This window comes from Notothenia coriiceps, unplaced genomic scaffold, assembly GCF_000735185.1.
Source record: "Notothenia coriiceps isolate Sejong01 unplaced genomic scaffold, NC01 NC01_scaffold00004582, whole genome shotgun sequence".
Taxonomy (NCBI): Eukaryota; Metazoa; Chordata; class Actinopteri; order Perciformes; family Nototheniidae; genus Notothenia; species Notothenia coriiceps.
In genome coordinates this window covers 87,919-109,324 of record NW_011337283.1, presented here as the reverse complement: position 1 = coordinate 109,324, position 21,406 = coordinate 87,919, and the positions used below count along the sequence as shown (strand labels likewise).

At 41.6% G+C, this 21,406-nt stretch overlaps 1 protein-coding gene across 1 annotated transcript in view; it reads right to left on the bottom strand.

Moving 5' to 3' along the window:
- Nucleotides 1–15,737: 15,737 nt before the first annotated feature.
- Nucleotides 15,738–21,406, bottom strand: part of aopep (aminopeptidase O (putative)) — a 29,630-nt gene continuing 23,961 nt past the window's right edge. Inside the window, exons 9-12 of the mRNA XM_010767704.1 lie at nucleotides 19,226–19,328; nucleotides 18,867–18,974; nucleotides 18,259–18,302; nucleotides 15,738–15,804 (exon numbers count right to left, since the gene is read on the bottom strand). Coding sequence (XP_010766006.1) covers nucleotides 15,738–15,804; nucleotides 18,259–18,302; nucleotides 18,867–18,974; nucleotides 19,226–19,328 — 322 coding nt within the window. The remainder of the gene's footprint in view (nucleotides 15,805–18,258; nucleotides 18,303–18,866; nucleotides 18,975–19,225; nucleotides 19,329–21,406) is intronic.

The following is a 21,406-nucleotide window of genomic DNA, read 5'->3' as shown; positions in this document are numbered from 1 at the left end:
ATTAAAATAAAATAATAAATCAATCATAAACATTTACATATAATTATAGGTTAAGACATCCAGCCGCAGCATGTAAAGAAAATAGCTGAGATAACCACACTTATCAATTAATCCGCAATTTAACTATTTTGTATTCTGAAATGGGCACAGTTACTTTTAGTTTATTTTGATGGCAATAGCTTTTAAAATTTGGTAGTATCATTTGATGCAGGGACTTTTACCTTGCAACAGAATATTTCGAAATTGAATATTGCTATTTTTACTACTTATTTCCATCATAAAACACTATTGTTTTTTAAAAAGCTACGTAATGCAATTGTTTTCTGTACTAGACCTATTTTTACCATTTATTAAATATAATAAATAACATAAATGATTTCTATTTCCATTTATATATGAAGAAGAACATAATTTATTGCCTAATGGAAAAGCATTGGAATATGCGCTTTGAACGGTAACAAGGCTCTCCATGAATACTGCACATAAAATGAAAAAAATGAAACTAATATTTCATATTTTTTATTGTTGTTGTTTGTGTAAACTGTTCAGTGACTGTTCACTGTGGAAGCCCTACCATGAGTTGTCTGGCCAGCTCTTGCAACCATCAATGTTGAAATATAAAAAAAAAAGCATACATCAGAGGTTTGTATCCTGAAACTTCAAATGAAGTGGTTGCCACAATGAAACCGAAATGATTTCTTCAATTCACAGTTGTTTTCCTGTTCAATGTATTGTATGGTGTGTGTGTGCTGTGTGGTGTGTTGTGTTGTGTGCTGCGTGTGTGCTGGTTGCGCGCGTGGCGTTGCTGTGTTGGTGTGTGTGTGTGTGTGGTGTGTGTGGTTGTGTGTTGTGTGTGTATTTACTCTTGTACCAAATAAATTGGGTCTTGAGCTGTTATCTCTCTCACTCTTGAATCTTGTACAGCAAACGAAATGGAATAATCCTCCCAAAACCCCTCCGCGAATGGACAAATTATGTTAAGTTCACACACGCACAACACAGAAAACACAGTCTCAAATACAGACACACACACACACACACACACACACACACACACACACACACACACACACACCACACACACACGCACGCACGCACGCACGCACGCACGCACGCACGCACGCACGCACGCACGCACGCACGCACACACACACACACACACACAAACACACACACACACTCCCTGAATCAATCCACTTTATCAGCTTCTTCAATTCTCCCATCTCCATGGTAACTGATCTTAATGACCTCTATGTGTATGTGCATTGTGTGTATTTGCACTCTTGTTGCTGTCTGGGAACCTTCACCTTGCAGATTATGTGATGATGTAAATGGAGCCTTTCAGGGGCCTGAGGGTGGGAGGGAGGCATGGAGGGACTGCTTTTTTCTCACACCTGATTGGGTGATGACTAGAGTGGTCTTGCAGAGGCTTTTTTTGTGTTTGATGTGCCAGTCACCAGCTAATAAGATCAGCCAGATCGATCGAAACCTTTTACAGATGCGAGTGCTTGTGTATTATGTACACTAGACACTAACACATTTTAAAAGTCTCTCTCTCCCTCTGCTTTCTATTCATCCCTCGACAATGTGCTTGAATTGGAGAAAGGCAGGAAATGGTTTGGCCTAATAATAAACAATGACATTTGACGTTCCTGGAGTAAGAGAAGCCAGGACTGGCCTATTTTAGACCTCAGAGTTTGGATGAGTAAGCGCTCTCTTTGGGATGATGGATCTAGGCTGAGAAACCTTGTTTAAGAATTTTTACTAAAGCTTTCGGCCTGTTACCTTCACAGCTCAATTTAACATTTCATGTTTGTCTGCATGGCTCACATGACTAAAACCTTGTGTTTTAACCAATTATTACAAACAGATATAACATAGTTATTTAAACTGCTTTACCTAGCATTAAGTGTTTACAGTTCTTCCAGGCAGAACTTTGATATGGATGTACTTCGCCCTACAAGCCTGTGCAGCTTTAAAATAAATCTAAATTGGCTAATTTAACAAAGGAAAGAGTGCCAAGTACGAGAGTTCAAACTTTCCTTGTTGGGTTAGGGCAGGGGTACCCAATACGTCGATCGCGATCGATCGGTCGATCGCAAGGGTAGTGTGGCTAGATCGCATGCCATTGAAAGAAAACGAAGGGAAAAAAATATATGTATATTTTTTTATATATACTTTTTTTTTCAAAGTTAGGATATCATCCATCCTTACTATGGCATTTGCCACTTGATTGACGTACAGGTAAGCCGGTCTGAGTTGTATTGTGCCATACGGGTTCATGTAGTTATGAGGGGGCCTCACCTCCTCATCTGAAGCGCAAATGCGGCGCACTATTATACGCTTATGCGGCGCCATTAGTGTAAGCGCGCAGATTGGGCAGGGGCGGCCCAGGTAGATCACTTGGGCGTGGTCATTTTAAAAGTAGCTCCCAAGCTGAAAAAGTGTGGGCACCCTAACCCCATCCGGTTCTTCTGTTGCCAAATTATTTGTCTTAGCTTCGATTTGATTGTTTGATTAAAATATTTTCGTGAAAGTTTTGGCTTATATATTAAATAAAAAAAACAGCTTTATTGTAAAAATAGTTGTTCTATACTCAGTAAAGTAAGGTATGGTACCAAAAGACTCTGGTATTGTTTTGACATTGTATTTGGGATTGCAAAATCAAACTGTGTATTGATCTCAGGAAGATCAAGGGCATGCCTTTTGTGTGTGTTTATGAATTAGAGGTGTAACTTCTGAACTTGCAACCTGATATTGATTCAATGGAGACACTACACAGACGGGGGCAGGATGAAGAGAGATTTTGAGGTAGACAAAAGCCTTTCTATTCAGGGAATGGTAGTGGGGATCTAGGCAGCAAAAGAGCCATGTGGTAGGTATCCTGTTACACAATGCCAATTTGATGCTTCAACACTCACTACTCCATATAGCCCACTCGAACACCTCCCTCTCTCTGTACCTCTGTGTCTGGCTCTCTCTCCCCATCTCCTTGGCTTCCACACACACCCATCATGCTATTTCTGCCAGAGTACTTGTATATAATACACACAGAAGAGTACTTAGGCATGCAGCTATTGTATTGAACTTTGTGTGTGGCTATGGTAACAGCATTAACAGCTGAATGTGTGTGCGGGGGCATATGTGTGTGTATCCTAAATGGTATGAATATCATGCTGCATCTCTCTCGTGTGTGTGTGTGTGTGTGTGTGTGACATAACACGTTGCTTTCCTGCACTACCTGTCTTTCTTCTTATTTTCCCACTACACACACGCACTAGCATAACCACGCTCTCACACACACAACCCCTCACTGTCATCAGCATCAGTCGAGCAGCTGAAAGCCTTAATAAGGTTAGAGAGTAAGTACTGTGTGTTTGTGCTGTGTAGCTGCTCTGTGCGTAGGTGTGTGTTTGCATGGAGGAGGTAACTGTCCGTCCTGTTGTTATTGACATGATGTTTTCCTTCCTCCTTCTCCTCTTTTTTTTCTTTTCTCCTTCCCCTTTCTCTCATCCTCTGAAGTCAATTGGCGAGTTTCCGCCAGAGGAACAAGTGATCACACTCCCACCTCCTCCCTCTCCTCCCACCTCTCCCTCTCCTCCCACCTCTCCCTCCCCTTCCTGCTTTGCTTGGTGTCTCTCCCTCTCTCTCTCTCTCTCTCTCTCTGTGCCTCTGCAAAGCATTCCACTCCGTCCCGATCACTTGCCCCCGGCTCACAGCTTTCCCTTCTTCTCTCCGTTCAGTGGCTGTACGAAAGAAGCGCTGTGTGGTCACAGGCAAGGCTGGTGGAAGAAGTCAAAGCAGAGGTAAGGACTCTCTCCCCCTCTTCTCTATTTCCCAGTTTCTTCTTCTGGTCTTCGGGGAGTGGCAGACAGACTCGGGGTCAGCTCTCAGATTTTAAGTATAGCAGCTTTGATTGCTTGATATGATTGTATTCTGACTCTCACCTCTCTCTTTTCCTTCACTCAAATATTCTGCCTGTATTTCTCTGTACTGTCTTGTCTGTTTTTCCTCTCCTGTCTCATTTATACGCTCTGTTTCACAATGTTTGATACCATCTCTTATCTTTACTTCTGTTGCGCTTCATCTACCTTTCCTTTTTCATTTTCTCCCTGTTTCCATCTCTCCCTCTGTCTGTCTCTGAGTGAAGTGCGGCACACAGCGCTGTACATCTGTTGCGTGTCATTCTGTGCTGCCTATCATATTTCCCATAGAGCTTTCATAGTTTTCTTAATTGTTTTGCCCATTCATTTGTGTGTTTGAAGTGCAATCAAATCAGACCTAAAGAGTATATTTGTCAAAGGTATTCTAAATGACTTAAAACGCAAAGAATGATTGAATGCTTTTGCATCTTAGAAATGACTTATACACTTTGTGTGCTTGTAAAACCTCACTTTTTCAACAGTTCAAACTGTGTTACTCTGAGATACAAAGTGAAGCGGGGGAGAGGAGATGGGGTTTGGCCTTGATTGTCTGTTTAATGGAGATCTATGGTGTAGGGAGTTGCTCCGCTCCAGGCTCCGTCACAGTTACATACTTTCACTATTACTCTTTTGTCCCAGCCGGCCGTTTGTGTGGTTATATATGGAGCACAATTGAGCCCTGAAAGGTTGGAATAAAAGTGCGTGTGTGTGTGTGAGAGAGGGAGAGACGGACCCTTTAGACTGTTGTTCATTTGTGTGTGTGTGTGTCTACTTGACGCTCTGTCAAGGCTTGCCTGCCAGTGAGAGTAGATATATGTATATTAATGCATTTCCACATGAGAGATGGAAAGTGTGCATTAAGTCTGTTTTATATTTACTTTCTGCTATTGGATATAACATTCACTCTCTTACACCCTCTCCTTTCTCCCCTCTCTCCCTTTTTCTCCCTCTGTGTCATCATTACACCTTTCTGATTACTTCTCTCATGTCCCCTTTTTTTCCATTTCGCCTTCACACTGCCTCATCCCCTCTCGATCAAAATCACTTTGTTGTCTCTAACTACCTTGTCTTCTTTTTCCCGCCTTGACTACCTTACCTCACACCCCCCCCCCCCTCTCACACCCGTACTCCTTCCGCAGGTTGTAAAATGGATTCTCCTCAGTCAGAGCCATCAGGGGAAGGGCAGAAAGCGGAAGAGAATAGAGCCCAAGGTGAACTACAAAGAGGTAGGAGGCACTCTACTTTAATACCTCTATCAACCTTTCCTCAGCTTTGCTCGTTCCCTTCTTTTTTGAAAAACTTTAGCTCCCCATCTGGGTTTTGGCTTATTATAAATTAGCTGGGATTTTTTAAGAGCTGTGCAGCACTATTGTTAAAACATAATCATCTCCCAATTCTGTTTATGTGTTGTGTCTGCGAGGACAGGCTAGCCTGTTCTTTTAAGTCTGTGTTTATGTTGTGTCGCACACATATTTAAGCTTTTAAGAGCTTGTATACATCACATACCCTCTGCTTTTTCTGTGTGTGTGGTCATGGCCAATGTGTGGGATGGTGTTTATGTTTGTCTGGAGGGGGTGGGGACTGTTTGGCCTCAACATTGTGGTTTTGAATCTGGTCTTGAACTGTATCCCTTTTTTCTCTTTCCATACTTCCTTTAAGTGCACGCTGTTTCCTTCCCAATAAAATGATTTACATGAAAAATATCCCAAAAGGATGGGTTTGCCCGTGTGTGTAGTGTTAATTAGTTCTCTGTAGGGATGGCTAATCCCCCTCACCCACTACTTGACACACACTCTTGCACACACGCCTGCATCATTAATGAACGCACACTGATCTATAAGCCACAGAGGGCCAGAAGTCATTAGTGAGAGTAGAGCAGCTTTTATATATCACTCTTAATATGCTCAGATTTTGTAGACTGTAGGAAACACATTTTTTTTGTGCAGTGCATTTTACGGCATGAGTAAGTTAGTGCCCCTGGGTGTCTTTGAATAAAACTTTGCAAGGAAAAGTAAAACAGTTATTCATTACCAAGAATATTGTACATATCCATTTACTTTTTGGGCCTATTAATGTCCGTTCAACACTTTATATCGCAACTTTAAAAATATGTTTTATTCATTACCAAAGTTATTTCGAGCTTTGCCAAAAATCCAAAGGATATTTCACCAAAACCTTGTGTTGAAACTAGATCGTATTACCTCCCAATTCCTGTGTTGTAATTTGGGGTGCAGAGTGAATGAAATGCCTGTAGAGTTGGCAGCCAGTGCAGCCCCTTTAACCACCTGATACCTACCGTCTGGCATATTGGTAACGTACACACATGCTCACAAATACACTTACTTCTAAGGGGCAGCTAAAGGGCCTCTTCCTCTTGGGGGCAGAGAGTGCTGAAATCAGCCTCATGAAAGAATAGCCAATTACTGTCCACTTGGTCATACACAAAAGTGAGAAAGACGAGGGAGGGATGAATGGACGGACGGATGGACGGACGGATGGAGCGAGGGAAAGGGGGGGATGTAGGGGGCGGGGATGTGGGAGGTCAGCGTTTGAAGTTACACCATAAAAGCCATCCTGAAAGGAAACACGAAGTGAACCCTCCCCCCTTTCCATGCACCTCTCTCCCCCTGCGGCCCAGCCCTCTCCTCTCTCCTCCTCTACGTCTCCCTCCCTTCCCTTTGTTGCGGTGTACAGAGAGTGCCCCATGGATGGACCAGGTGTATTTTATATTACTCCTTCATGTACTTCAAACAGCCCAATTTCTACTCGCTTTTCATCTACCTCTCCTCCCTTTCTCTTACCCACGTATACCAGCCTGTTACAAGGCTATAAATCACACAGCAGACCCGATCGGAAGAAGAGGAAAGAAGAATGGAGGGGGGTTAAGACTTAAAAAACATGAGACTGGAAAGTAGACAAGGAAGAAAAAGTTGAGATTAATCGTAACGAAGACACAACTGGAGCATAGAGAAATGAGAATTAGATATGAAAAATAGCACTTGATGCTACCGCTGGGCATTATGTATGGAAAGGATATATGGCTTTAAACCACAAAATGTAGCAGTTAGATGGAAACATACAAAGGGAAATGAGTTAGTAGAGGATTTGAGTAAAATAGGTGATGGAATGACGAATGGAAAGAGAAGATGAAGAAGTAGAGCAACACCGAGAACAGAACTTGGTAAGAAAGGATTTTAGGAGCTGATGTTCGGGGCAAGAGCGAGACTAGTGGTTGGTTAGAGGTTGATTATTAAGTATTCCAGTAAGGTAATGCATCTGCTGGGGCATTTAAGGATATGAAGAGCAGAGTGGATATTTGAGAAGATGAGAGAAGCACACGAGAGATGACATATTACTGGATTGGCCAGATAGATAATAGCGGTTAGAGAAGGAAAAAAAGGCGATGGAGGAATAATGAAGGTAGGACATTTAGTTGCCAAGTATTGGGCTGCGCCACGGTTGCATTTAGCGCTAATGACATCATGGATGATTAGGGAATATACGCACACACTCGTAAACCTATAGGTGCACAAAGTGGATCGCGCCAGACTCCCCCCACAGAGCAGCCTTGAGATCTGGTTTATAGAGCCAACGTTTATTAACAACTTCCTGTCGTCTTGGTTTCTGTGATACGTTATTGATTCACATGCATCTAGATGCTTGCGTTTGTACACGTGTGCGATTATATACACGTGCGTGTGTCCAGTGTGTGTAGAGACGTCTGTAGAGGGATATTAGTCACGCCTGTGTGGTAATGGGCCTCATTTTGCTCTCATTTTCATCTGCGGTCTCCGTAATGAGAGGCTTCGTCTGCCCTTGCAGTTCAGGACAGGAAACCCTGTAGGGTAGGATGTGAATAGCAGGAGACCGTGGCCAACTTTTCTGGCAACGACAGACTCCTCTGCTCTTTTTTAAAGTTGCTGTTTGTAAGTCTTCATTGATCTGGGGAACATATTGATCAACTGGACTCCACGGTAAAATTCCTCAAAGTTGATCGATAGGTATGATAAACCTAAACCTTTTCTAAAACCTCAGAAGGCTTTACAGTGGCTTAATACTCTCAGACTTCATGAATCAACTAGCCTGCGGAATGGGCTTAATGCCTGACACATGCAGCTATTCCTAAACATTATTCTTAACACATTTGCATAACCGGCAAAATTCAAAATAGATTTTTACTTGATTTAAAGTTCTTAATGTTACTGTAATAAAGGGCTAAGGTTTATGTAGTCTTATTTTACACTTGTGCATCAAAATACAATATATTTTCCCAGTGCCTTTGGTGTAGATGTGATAAGGTTCTGTATAAATAGAGAGTGTTTATGTAGCTCTTCCTGGATAAACATATCTGGGGAATGGTGTAATCCTGGATTCTTCGGATTCCTGCAGAAATTGTTCTGTCCCAAACTGTTTTTAGCTAACCTTCATACACACCCACGGTTGGACATGCCATCGGGAGCAACTCATCATTAAGTATCTTGCCCAAGGATACATCGACATGTGATATACAATAATATGCCTATTTGTATATTTATTTTTGGAAGCACAGCTAACAATGTCAACCTATGTATTATTAACTTCAGGCTAAAACAGTTACGTGGTTGGGCCCATATAATATATGTCAGAGCAGGGACATCTTTCATGATAACTTAACAGATGCAATAGAATAGGTGGATCATGAGTCAGCCTCCATCTCATCAGTGTCACTATCACCTCATTTGCACCTACATGGCAATCTCCACCCTCCTGGTCGATGCTACTGGTTACTGTGGAAACACCTACCACCAGATTTATGTTTGTGGCTCAGTAAATGTCAACAACAGGTTCAGAAGAACAGCAGGTCTTCAAACCGTACAGTGTCGTCAGTTGAACATTAATGTTTTGTTTTTTTATTTGTCAAGTGTGAGACAAAATGTTTTATTTAAAGCAGACTGTCAGTCCACTTTTATACCTGCTAAGGATCTTTTTGAGTATTTTGAAAAGACTTATTAGAGATTGAGTCGTACCTCAGGTCTTACAAAAAATTACTTTAATCAAGGTCTATTTAGAAGTTCTAAGTCAAAGGCCAATTGACTTGCTTTCTGTTAAGCCCCTGTCACACTGTCTCGAAATTGACACCAGATGGACACACGAATATGGAATTGTGAATTTCGCACGAAGATGGCCCCGAACTTGGTCAACAGCCAAGTAACAGCCGAAGCAAGTACGATGCCTACAGAAGGCTACACGATGGAACCCGAACCACACGAAAATATGGTCGTAGTCTTTCCTGATGATTTAGTTGAATGTATCCAGACTCAACGTAAGAGCTTGTGCCTCTTCGGGGGTGCTAACATTTAAACATACACTTTATTCTTTACTTTCTCCGTCTTTATATGTAGATTAGAAGATGTTACTTATCATGTTGTTTCCATAGCAACAACAACTTCCTGTCAACAGCGTAAACTCGCCTTCAAAATAAAAGCATCTAAATAAAACAGGAAGTTAACCTAAATTACATTCAAGACATACAACTGCGGTCATACGATGGCTTAAGATGACCTCACGAATGGCCCGATGTTGTTACGATCAGAGCCGAATTTGAACATTTCCTTTATCGTGTGTCCATCTGGTGTCAATTGTGGGACAGTGGGACAGGGGCTTTACTGAAGACGTTATACCACTCATCCAAATTGAAAGGAAATAAAGTGGACCTTGATTTGTTTTCCTAATTCAAGTTGCATTACTCTACTGCCATGAACTAAATACCTTAGAGTTTAAATAACACAGGTACAAACTCTATTTAAGGAAATAATGTTAACACAGAGACTTAAACGGAGCTCAAGTGCATGGTGACTGAAATCCCTTGTGTGCTGATATGCGATGTTGGTGGTTCAAAAGAGGAGGTAGTGACTGGAGCCCCTGTGGGAGGGTAAACAGCAGGAGGTCTCGATCAAAAAGCCTTCACAGTTTGGTGGGGTTTGGCAAGTGGCAAACAGTACTCTACCATTTTAGTCTGTGCTAATTTGTGAAAAAGACTCACTGTCTTTAATCTTACAACATGTTTTGCCAGCATGGATTTAAATGTGAATGCACAAGTATAATAAAGTGGCCATGATTAAAAAAGCTTCAATGGAAAATTACCCAACACCCTTGTCTGTTTTTCTCAGGCAATATACATCTCCTTTCATTCTGTTTGTTAACTTAGTTCCCATGAACTAAGGAATATATCTTTATGTTTTTTATGGTATTGTTGTTGCTGTGGTTTTCTTCAAAATACCTCATCCCTTCGGAGTATACTTAGTCATATTTGGCAATGAGAACTCTACCCCTGAGCGGCGTTGACGAGAACACATCTGGTTTTCCTTCATCTCTTGTTTTCCTATCTCCAGTGCTTTGTCTCTCGGTTTATAACGACAGCGTCTCCACTTCCTTCTCCGCTACTCTCTCGTGCACATTTTCTTACTTGCCCTGTTTCTCTTTCTGTTTCTATTCCTCTGCTTCTCACTCTGTCCCTCTCTCTCTGTCTTTCTCTCTCTCCTTCTTTCTCCCTCTTGCTTTATCTCTCTCTCTCTCTTCCCGTGATGTATTGGCAATGAATCAGGGATGAGGGAGTGTGCCGGAGGAGAGATGGGAACATTCAGGGAAATGACTGTTTCCGGCCAGACTTCATCACATCAGGAAGGGAAATGGTCGGCGTGCGTGCGTGTGTGTGTGTGCCTTCGTGTGCCTGTGTGTTTCTCTATTATCAGACCAACTGGGAATCAGCTAAGAGCTGCTCAGACACTCAGTCCACTGTAGTGAGCCACAACCCCTTACTTGTCTTTTCATGAAAGTAAAACTTGAGCTCTGCATATGGCAACACATGCAGACGTAATGCAACTGAATCCATCCTGTAGCTTTAATAGAATATTTAAGTAGCAGTTTGACAAGCTGTCACAGGGAGTTTATTATGTCTCACTTTTATGGGTCCAACTCATTTGCTATACTCCTTAGCTCGTCGTGATGGAGGGTTTGCTGTGCTGTCGAAAGCATCAAGCCTCTGATTTGGATCTTTCATGGAAGGCTGGTTTCAGATGACGAGCGATGCGTCAGTTCTCTGGACTCATTCTAACCATATTGTAAGATCCTTCTAGACTGCTTTGGTGGTGTTTGTTCCATTGATAGAGACTTCATGCAGTGAGGCTGAGGGCTGAGGTGTTGTTCACAAGTGATGGGTTGCCAAATAAACCGGTGGATATGTGCAGCAACGGCCGCCATGCACATATGTAAAAGATGGCCATGGTGAAGAGGAAAATTAGCTTGAGGATGCCTTTATTTTCATTTCTCGTCTATGATCATGGGCTTATAGTGATTAAATAATATAATTAAGTACACAAGAGGAAGCTACCATATCTTATTAGCTGTGTTCCACTTTTATGTACCTACTGTTGGAGTTTCAACTGCTTCCTGAATGGTTTGTAGACAGGAGACAGGATTTCATCAAGGCAAGGGAAGGCAAGTTTATTTATACAGCACCTTTCAGCAGACGGCAACCCAAAGTGCTTTACAAAATAGAATAAAAGAAATGTAAGAATAAATACAGTGGAAGCACATTATAAAAAGGCATTTAAAAACAGGTATTTTAAAAAGCAAAGTTAATAAAATAAGCACAACAGGTATTAAATACATGGATAAAAGCCAAACTGCAGTCAGATGGCAGCAGAGTCATACTGTTATCTACTTACGTACTGTACATGCATGACACAAAAGAACACAAAAACACACACATATACTGCAGCTACACAATAATGTATGGCATCCTTTATTTACACTAGATCAAAGTTTCCTCGAGGCTGAACTCATGACCTCAGTGAGAGATATTGAAGGAGTAAGAGAATCGGAGGAGAAAGAGAATGAGTCCAGAACATCTTAAAGAAACAACAGAACTGGAGTAACAACAATCAGTAAAAGCATCCTACTGGCTTTGTCATTTTACGCAGTAATTAAAAAGTGCTAAAACAGATTGTGTAGGAATGAAAGGATTAGTGTGGCACACAACTGCTGTTTGATTCAACCTTCACTCACAAAGACTTTCAGTCAACAAGCTGGCGATCCAGCGTTACCTGTCAATGAAACTTTCCAGTCCACTTGTGTGCCTGTTTTAAAAAAGTGGGGTCTTTTCCTTTTTTGTTTTGTGACAAAGCTCATGTATAAAGCTATAAATCTGAAGACTACTTCCACAGAACGTATACACAGCTGTTTGTACACATGGTTTATTGCAATGGTAACTGGTACTGCTTTCACTGTATATTACCCCAGAGTTTAACTTGTAAAAGTCATGCCGTGGTATGACAGGATATTATTGTATAAACTGACTGATAGTAAAATCCACTGTCTGTAAAAGTGTACATGACAGATGGAACGGTGTTTTGTCTGACTGATGCATTGCGATGCTGTAGTTCTGTCACATCCAATTTAATCCAATCCCAAAACACTTTTACAATACAAATAAATAATACAAATCAGGATATTTTAGCTCCAATGTTTTTTTTATTTTCTCCAAAGTTTCTTAAATCTGTGCTAATGGAGAGGAAAGAAAAGCTGTTTTCCCTTTTGATATCTAGTGAAAATCTTAGAGAACGTTATCAGTGGTGCAAGCGCTGGAGATGGGAAGATTAATTTGTAGAGACGGGAGGGGAGGAGAGAGAGGAGATGGCTCCATTTGTGTTGTGTTAATGGGAGAGAGCAAGACAGAAAAAAAGTAACAGGGAGAGAGTGTAGCGTGTATTTGTCTCATTTATCACTCAGTAGCACTTCTGTCTTCGGGGTCATTTTAAGCTCACTGCCTGTCTCATCTCGTCCAGGGACTCCCTACAGTCCGCCTGCATGCATGTGTGTGTGTATTTATGTAAATGTATGATGAATATGGGAGTATACAGTTAAAAAAAGGGGGGTGTAAAGAGATCAACAGTCAGGATTGACGATGCTGACAAGCTATTTCATTGCATAGCTGCTCTAAAATACCATTGAAAGGCACACCCATGCACACCCACACACACACACACACACACACACACACACACACACACACACACACACACACACACAAAACCACACACAGCTTTTAGGGTAGATGGAAGTTGGAAGTCATATAGATCAAAAGTAGCTTCAACAAGCTTTTCACTGAAGTGGTCAAGAAGAACGAACACACGAGCATACACACACACACACACACACACACACACACACACACACACACTTCTCTCTACACAACACACACACACACACAACAACACACACACACANGCAACACTCCACGTTGCATAGAAACCACCAAACCACAACGCAGCACGTTTTTTGAAAGTGCATCTAGTGGTGCTAGTAACGGTGGTCCTATGATAGCAACTCTAGTTGCTATCATAGGACCACCGTTACTAGCACCACTAGATGCACTTTCAAAAAACGTGCTGCGTTGTGGTTTGGTGGTTTCTATGCAACGTGGAGTGTTGCGTTCATGGTCTGTACTAGTGTAGGAATTTGGCTACGGGAGGCTGGGCCACTCGGGAGTTGGTTCTGGGCCGCATCTGGCCCGCGGGCCGCCAGTTGAATAGGCCTGCTCTAGGTAATGCAGGCAGTCACTTTCATCATCAGTTTTCCGCTCTACTCCTCTTTCAAATGCACGGATGAAGGCTTCAAACTGCAATGGGTCACCATCATAAACAGGAATGTCTCTTGGAGGTAAAGTAGAAGTGAGATGCTGTTGAGCCAGCATAGCAGTGATGTCATTTTGCCTCTGGATTAGGTTATATATGTCACCTTGATTACCATTGTTGATTACAGGTGGTTTGATGTCAACATGTCCCTGCACATGTGTCTGTACATTTTGTCTGGGAATAGAGGTGAATTCAGTTGCATGTAGATTAAATATTGCTGTAGGGTTTCTGAAGTAAGAGCTCATCCCATCTGATGCTCTAGAGGTGTGTCTTGATCCCATGCTGAGCACGTTTAGCCTGGCATTGGCCTCTGCCAGTTTAGTTTGTAAATCCAATTGTTCCTTCTTGTTTGTTTCCGGTGAAAACGATCCTTAATCCAATGTGAAGTGATTCTTATTGTCCAGTTTCACTCAGAGTACGATTCCACTTAATGTAATGGCAATTTCCTTTTTCTATGTCCAATATATTTTTGTCATACGTCACAGAAGGGCTGAAGAGTGATCCAGACGCAGACACAAACAGAGGACTTTCCGGTCCTTGGTTGCAGTTTATAATGAGGTTTATTCAGCGTTCAACAGTTTTAGTTGTTGTGATGAGCATCTGCCGGNGCCTGGCATTGGCCTCTGTCAGTTTAGTTTGTAAATCCAATTGTTCCTTCTTTCGTTTCACCTGTTGTTCTTGTTGTCTCAACTGTTGTTCTTGTTGTTTCACCTGTTGTTCTTGTTGTTTCAACTGTTGTTTCAATTTTTCCCCTTGTTGGTTTAACTGCCCCCCTTGTTCATCAAGCTCATGTTGAATATCCAGTGCTGCAGCCCTCTCGATTAAAGCCGCCCTGTCTGCCTGGGCTTTCATTCTAGCAGAAGAGGTGGATGACGCATGTGATGAACCAGTTCTGTGTTTTGACTGAGGGTGTGATTCCTTTGAAACGCTGTCATCAGGTCCGATGTCATCTGAGTGCGTGCGTGCGTGCGTGCGTGCGCGCGCGCGTGCGCGTGTGTGTGTGTGTGTGTGCGTGCGTGCGTGCGTGCGTGCGTGCGTGCGTGCGTGCGTGCGTGCGTGCGTGTGTGTGTGGGTGTGTGTCAATAAGAGAGCAGAGGAAGAGCCTCACCTTGTCAAGATACACTGACAGTAGGGGGTAATAATGATTCAACAACACAATGAAACGTAAGATTAGCTCTTTAAATAAACGTAGCAGCTCGTGATGCCCTCCAGTGGAATTCAGTTCATCATCAAGATGTCATCAGATCTTTTTTGAAAGTTGAAAAATAAATATGCTATACTCAATGTCTAGCAGTTTCATAATGCCTACTGGCTAAAAGTCACGAATAATTTAAGCCACAGTATTTATAGTATACCGAAAGCCATAACATGAGACATAATTGCCATTAGAATAGTGTCATTACGCCGCCATTTAAAGCTGCTAAATAGTGTGAAAAAAGTAATGCAGCTTCTTTTGTCTAGCAAATGCTACATGTAAGATCACACTCCCCAAAACAAGGAAAGTTCCCCCAGCGTGGAACCACACTTAACCCCGTGGGCTTTGAACTGGATCAGAGCACAGCATGTTAACTTTATTAAAGTCTAGTTGATGCATGATCTCAAAACCCTATCAATCTGTTATTAAAGATGATAATGCTCAGGTATCAGCAGTCCACTGGATATAAAAACAACAGGAGAGAAAAACTAAAAAGGAAAAGCAAACTAAGACTATTGTGCTGCCCTTTAAGGAGTGACACTTATACGGTATTTGTTTATCCTGAGTGCATACCAACACCAAATCAAACCCCAAGAGTTTCTTTGTGGGCTGCCTTGGTCAGAACATGGGATTCAACAAGCCATTCAGATTTAGTTTTCACCTACAGCATGTGAACAACCTTTTTTTTGCAAAGGTGCACAATATTTCCCTCACACGCCTAAACAAGGCCAAAACAAAACCTTTCAGATAGATTGTGAAAAGTTGTTCATTCAGACTAAAAAATTGTTTTTTATTATATTCAGGTCTAAATGGTCTAGATTAAATTATTATTAAATGTTTAATTATCCACCTTTATTTGGCTTGTTGATTTTTAACTAGTGAAAATATATAATTTATTCAAGCAACATGCTCAAACTCTCTAAAGAGGCAGAAAAAAAAGACTCTTCATACCTTTGGAATTCCCGGTCGATCGAGCCAGTCAGCATGAATAGCACTGAGGGTGAGGCCTTCTCTGCAACACAATGGCACAAGTGTTAGTATTATTCCTATTATTATAGCAATGAATGTTATTGCCCAAGACACCCTGTGATGGCTTTGGGAAAATATGTTTGGGGTCGTGGTGGACTAGAGGTTTAGGCCAACACCTTAAACAAAAAAGAGGGGCACACCCATTTTCCTACACAAGGACAAGCAAACAGGCATGTACAGACAATGAATTGGGTTTATGTGCATGTATAGCAAGCAAGCGTGTCAACACAAGTGTGCGTGTGGCTGAGGAGAGACTCAAGTGTATGGTTTTGCAGATGGAAATGGCCATATACATACAGAAAAACAAACGGTGACAGAAAAGGCTTGCATATACTAATGTGCACACAAACAAACATTCCACAAGCAGTCCGCAATGTGTATTTAAGTGTTAAGTACACAACTGTCAAAGAGTGACTTCCACAGCAATACACCCCCCCCCCCAACCCCATCATCAATCCTGCCAGGCTTTGCTTAAAGGGAAATTCCCCACTTGGCTAGTCTTAAGCTATTGCTGTATATTAATATGTTATGTTGAGCCCATTAAAAGGTGTTATTTTCCACAAGGAAACGATTTAATTGAAGGAACTCCAACCTGAAAGCACAGATAAGGGAATCTCTAACGCCTGACATACTTTTATAAATACATTGTACTGTATAATACTCAGAAAGATGCAAAGTCTTGCCCACTGACAGGCATGTCAGTGACATCCAGGAATTTTGGTTTGCAATAAACTACTGAAGTACTTGTTTCTATTTCAGACATTTAGATACTTTCTTTTCCAGTTCTTCATCATGTTCGGCAACATGTCTCTCTCAATAGGTCTATTGCTTTAGACCTTTAGGTCATTACATGCCTTTACTACGAGGCTGTAGTGGCTTCAACCTATGTGCGAGGGGCCATTTAAGGACACCTCAGGCTGAGCTTGTCAGGCTCAGCTGGACCCTGTCAGACAGGAATCAGTTTGCATCAGTCAAACTGGACTTCATCTGCCTCTCATCTCCTTATTTGCTGTAGGCTGATGCTATCATGGTATAATGGTCGCAGTTGATTCTGTGCGGACCCAGATGTCTGTGTCAAACTTCAAGAGAATCCTTTTAATACTTGTTGAGATATTTAAATTGGGACCTCAGTGTCGGACACACAAGCAAGAGAAGCAATAGAGACTCCGCTGCTGGAGCTTTCTGTAAAATGAGGCTTACAACAAGCTGTTCGGGTAATACTCCCTTTATAAGCAACACTTCGTTATCAACTTGACATTAAAAGTGATTTCACCACAAGCTAATATCAGCTCTTCGCATGTGGAGATGAATCAAAGAGAGTATATAAAGACTGAACATCTGCCAGATCAACAGGGAGACACCATAAGGCAGGATTACATGGTATTATGTGCATAGATTTAATTCGTGGCAAACAAAAGGTTAATACACTTAATACACCACAGGACCTGTCAAATGCTGTTTCATAATAAGACTGGATATAAATAAGCTTTATGTCTCACGAGAGCAGACGAGACAAGTGTGCACCAGTCTTTTCACGTTGAGCTTGGTATCTTGATTTCATTTGATTGGTTATTCACCTTTATGGTGACATACAGTATGAGAAAGAGTGACGTTGATATCTGGAAAACCGTGGTTTCTTATTAGTAGAAATCAATGAAGAAATCATTTTTGTAATGTTTGTTAATAGCTTTTTGTTAAGTCCTATTCATGTTATGTTCCTCATTTAGTCGGGGGAATTGGCAGGATATTTGATCGTGCACAAAGAGCGGCCATGACCCTCAACAGTGTCTATTCTCATCCTGAACCGTCTAGCATGTTGTTTACTGAAAGAGGCATCGGATCCAAATATTGACTGTCCCCAACTCCCCCTGTTTAATATAATCAATCTCTGCGAGTCCAGCAGCACACTCCACATGACAGAAAAAGCAAAAAGTCAACACGGAGGTGCGGAGGAGAAAAGGAGTGAGAGAATACGTGTTAAAGGGTTGGGAGAAATAAAGTGAAAGACAGACAGGTAGAAAGAGATAGACAGGCAGAAGAAGAGGTTAATGAGGCAATCAGGACAAATAGGGAAATGAATCATTAAGCGAGCGCAGAGAGGGAAAGAGAAAATTAGAGAGGAGGAGAGGTTATCCTTTTACACTTCAATTAATATCAGAGTGGATAAGACTGCTCTCTTAACAGGATTTGTTTTGGGAGCTTTCGCTGGTCATGTTTCCACAGCAGATTAAAAACTGAGGCCAAATCAACACATGCTCATATATAAATCTGTAACAAGTCACATCTGTTGAGAAAGAAATGAATAACATATCTTGAATCTGTACTTGAAACCAACCTAGTGATACTTTAGAAAAACCTAAGTGATTTTAATGCGTCCAGACATTTCTTCATTATTCCTGATTTACACTGTAAGCATTATTCATAGCCACTTACGTACCTCTCCAAGTCGGGAAAGGTAATCAGCAGCATTTGCAGGAAATCCTGAAGGAAAAAGAAAAGAAAAATACAGACAGAAATGGATGCATTTAGCGAGGTGTGGGTGGAAGACAAAAAGAAAGAGAAAGGCATACTTGATCGTAAGTCAGGAGTGAAAGGTTAAACAGTGTTTATGTTACATACATTATTTAGTGGCAAGACTCAGGCTTTCACCGAAGAAGCACGAGCCAGGTGGAACACATCACATATCTCACACACACACACACACACACACACACACACACACACACACACACACACACACACACACACACACACACACACACGCTTCCAGGTGTGATCACTCAGCTTCATGGCTCCAGCAGAATAAACATAATGTGGCTGAGCTGTAAGGCCATCAATTTGAAAATCTGCTGGAGAACATTCAACTATTGTAAACTAGTGGCAGCTTCAAATTAATTAAATGAAATAACGTTGTGCCTCAGAGACAGGTCATATTAAAACCGTCTAATCTGAGCTCAGCTTGTTATTAACAGCCTCTCAAGTAGCTGGAAGTTAACAATGCAATCTTCCATTAAATTAATCTGGTTTCCTTTACTGAAGCCCCACCTGAGACAAGATGAGTTGCCCATGGTATTTCTTCACAAATAATCTGAAGAAATTGATGAATTGTTGCTCTCCCACTTGACTGGCCAAGAACCTGAGGAGGAAGTAACCCTAGACAAAGGACAAATAACAACAAGAAAACATGATTCATGGGGAGAATAACGAGAAACTTTTCAGCAACATCGATTTTCACTTTATCTCCAATCCTAGCACATCCAACAAAAAGAGCCACATCTTGCTAAAGAAGTTTTGGTAATTTTGATGTATGTATTCTATATCCCTTTTGTTTTCGCTTTTCTTTATTATTGCCGTTATTCATTTCCCCCTGATTTTTCCCATTGTCTTTCTCTCATTTATCTTACCTTGAGGTAGTGGACTTGCATGAAGGTTTTGTCTGGGTTAAGGGCATGTTTAACCGTAGATGAGCCAGAGTCACTGACCTGACCAGTGTTCCCCATGTTAGGCCTGCAGAAGGACAAAGAAAGATAGGTAAAATACAGGTAAAGAAAGGGCCCACGATAAAATGGAGGTGTCCAGAAAATAACACACACAGAAAAGCAAAAACCGAGAGCCATTGGAGGGAAAAAAACATAACCAAGAATTATTATTTTTTTATCCCGCTCCAGGCATTTTAGTTGCAGGAAAACCACAATTTATAAAGAGCAGGAATACACTGTCAGCAGCACAAAAATCCAGCCACTCAGCCGATCCTCTCAATGGCTAACCCTTTGCCAAGTTGCCATACTTTGCCCGAGGCAGGCAGGAAATCAAGCTGCAGATTTATAATAGCATGCTATACTGTTTATATGACCTCACAGTGTTGCGCTCTGACTTTACTGCCCATGACTCACTGAGCGAACATATAACACTTTCACAAAAAAGCACCAATGTCCACAGGCACAAAAGAGGCATGCTCCAGGTTTTGCTTTCCCTGTCACACAGATACAAATCATCCCTTCAACCTCCATAAACACACATAAAACCAATAAAATCCAGACAAACGCAGCACTGACGTGGGATGCTGTGCAATGATAGTTTCAGTTAGGCGGTATTGATCAGGCTGAGCAGATTAACTCAGTGTGCCAATAGGAAGGCCTTGAAGGATCACCCCCCTGCCACGTCGATACGCTAGGCGCCTGGCCCACCAATCAATACACCCTTCATCACCGGCTAGCACTCTTCCACAGGACCGCTTCATGACAGGTACACACACACACACACACACACACACACACACACACACACACACACACACACACACACACACACACACACACACACACACACACACACACACACAGACATGATGGAGACCAAAAACACATTCGGAATCGCATTCCCACTCATTTATCTTTGATGTAAAACCTTAAAGTTTCATTTTTGGAGTAAGGCTTTTACTGCGAGACACAAGTTGCTCATATATTTGATCTATTTGAGTCTTTGTCCAGGCATGCTGAGCAAAAACGCAGGATTAGGATAGGGTTGAATACAAGGTGGTTTGGCAGAAGTTAACAACAATATAGAAACAGAAATGTGTGGTTTAGTCATACAGTAGGACTGAGTAAGGATGTCATCAACTTTCTGGAGTTTTTTTAATTCAACTAGACACTCTTAGAAGGACTTTCATAATGCAGATGAAGGTGTGTTCCTCCTTATATACACGTGCGCATGTTATATTCATGTTCTGTGTGAGAAAAAAATCAATAAATCAATGTCACGATTTGGGAAAATCAATTTTAGGAACATCCTAGTAATATTGCTCATTGTCTTTACACAAAGCTCAATATTAAGACACAGTGAAAATATGGATTGACATAATTATATCTGTGAAATACACTGTTTGTCTTAGCCGTTCAACAATTTGTCCTTTAAATATCCTATGATGTGAATCATGGCCACTGTGTTTCTTTATTGTGGAGGTACTTTTTAACCTGCTCTCTGTCCAGTCTCCTGCCTGTAGTGCCCATGTCTGTCTGTTACTGCTGATAAGATGAAATAGACTTTTTCTGAGACAGCAGGACGTGCTGCTTCCATGGGAAATGATGTGTGTGTGTTTGTTTGTGTGTGAGGGTCAGGCATACAGAAAGCGAAACACAAAACAATGATAGAACATGCATTTTCAGAAAAGAAAATGTGTCAGTTTCCTGCGTGAGAGATCCGGCTACGAAAAGAAAATAAATCTTGATCCATCAGTGCCATGTTAGACAAAAGAACTCTACCCTTCCCACTGTCCAGACCAGGGTTGTATGGATGAGTAAATCTCTGTCTTTCCTCTCCTCTCTTTGTCAGAGATGATTTACTATAGCTTTAAGAGGAATCACTGCTTGCTGCCTTGGAGAATCACACAATAGCTCAATGTATTGGAGAATAAACACCGCTCTAATCTGGCTCGTAGGCCATGTGTGTAAGTGTTTGTGTGTGTGTGTGTGTGTGTGTGTGTGTGTGTGTGTGTGTGTGTGTGTGTGTGTGTGTGTGTGTGTGTGTGTGTGTGTGTGTGTGTGAAATGTCACACATACGCACGCATTGTTTTGGCTGCCAAACAA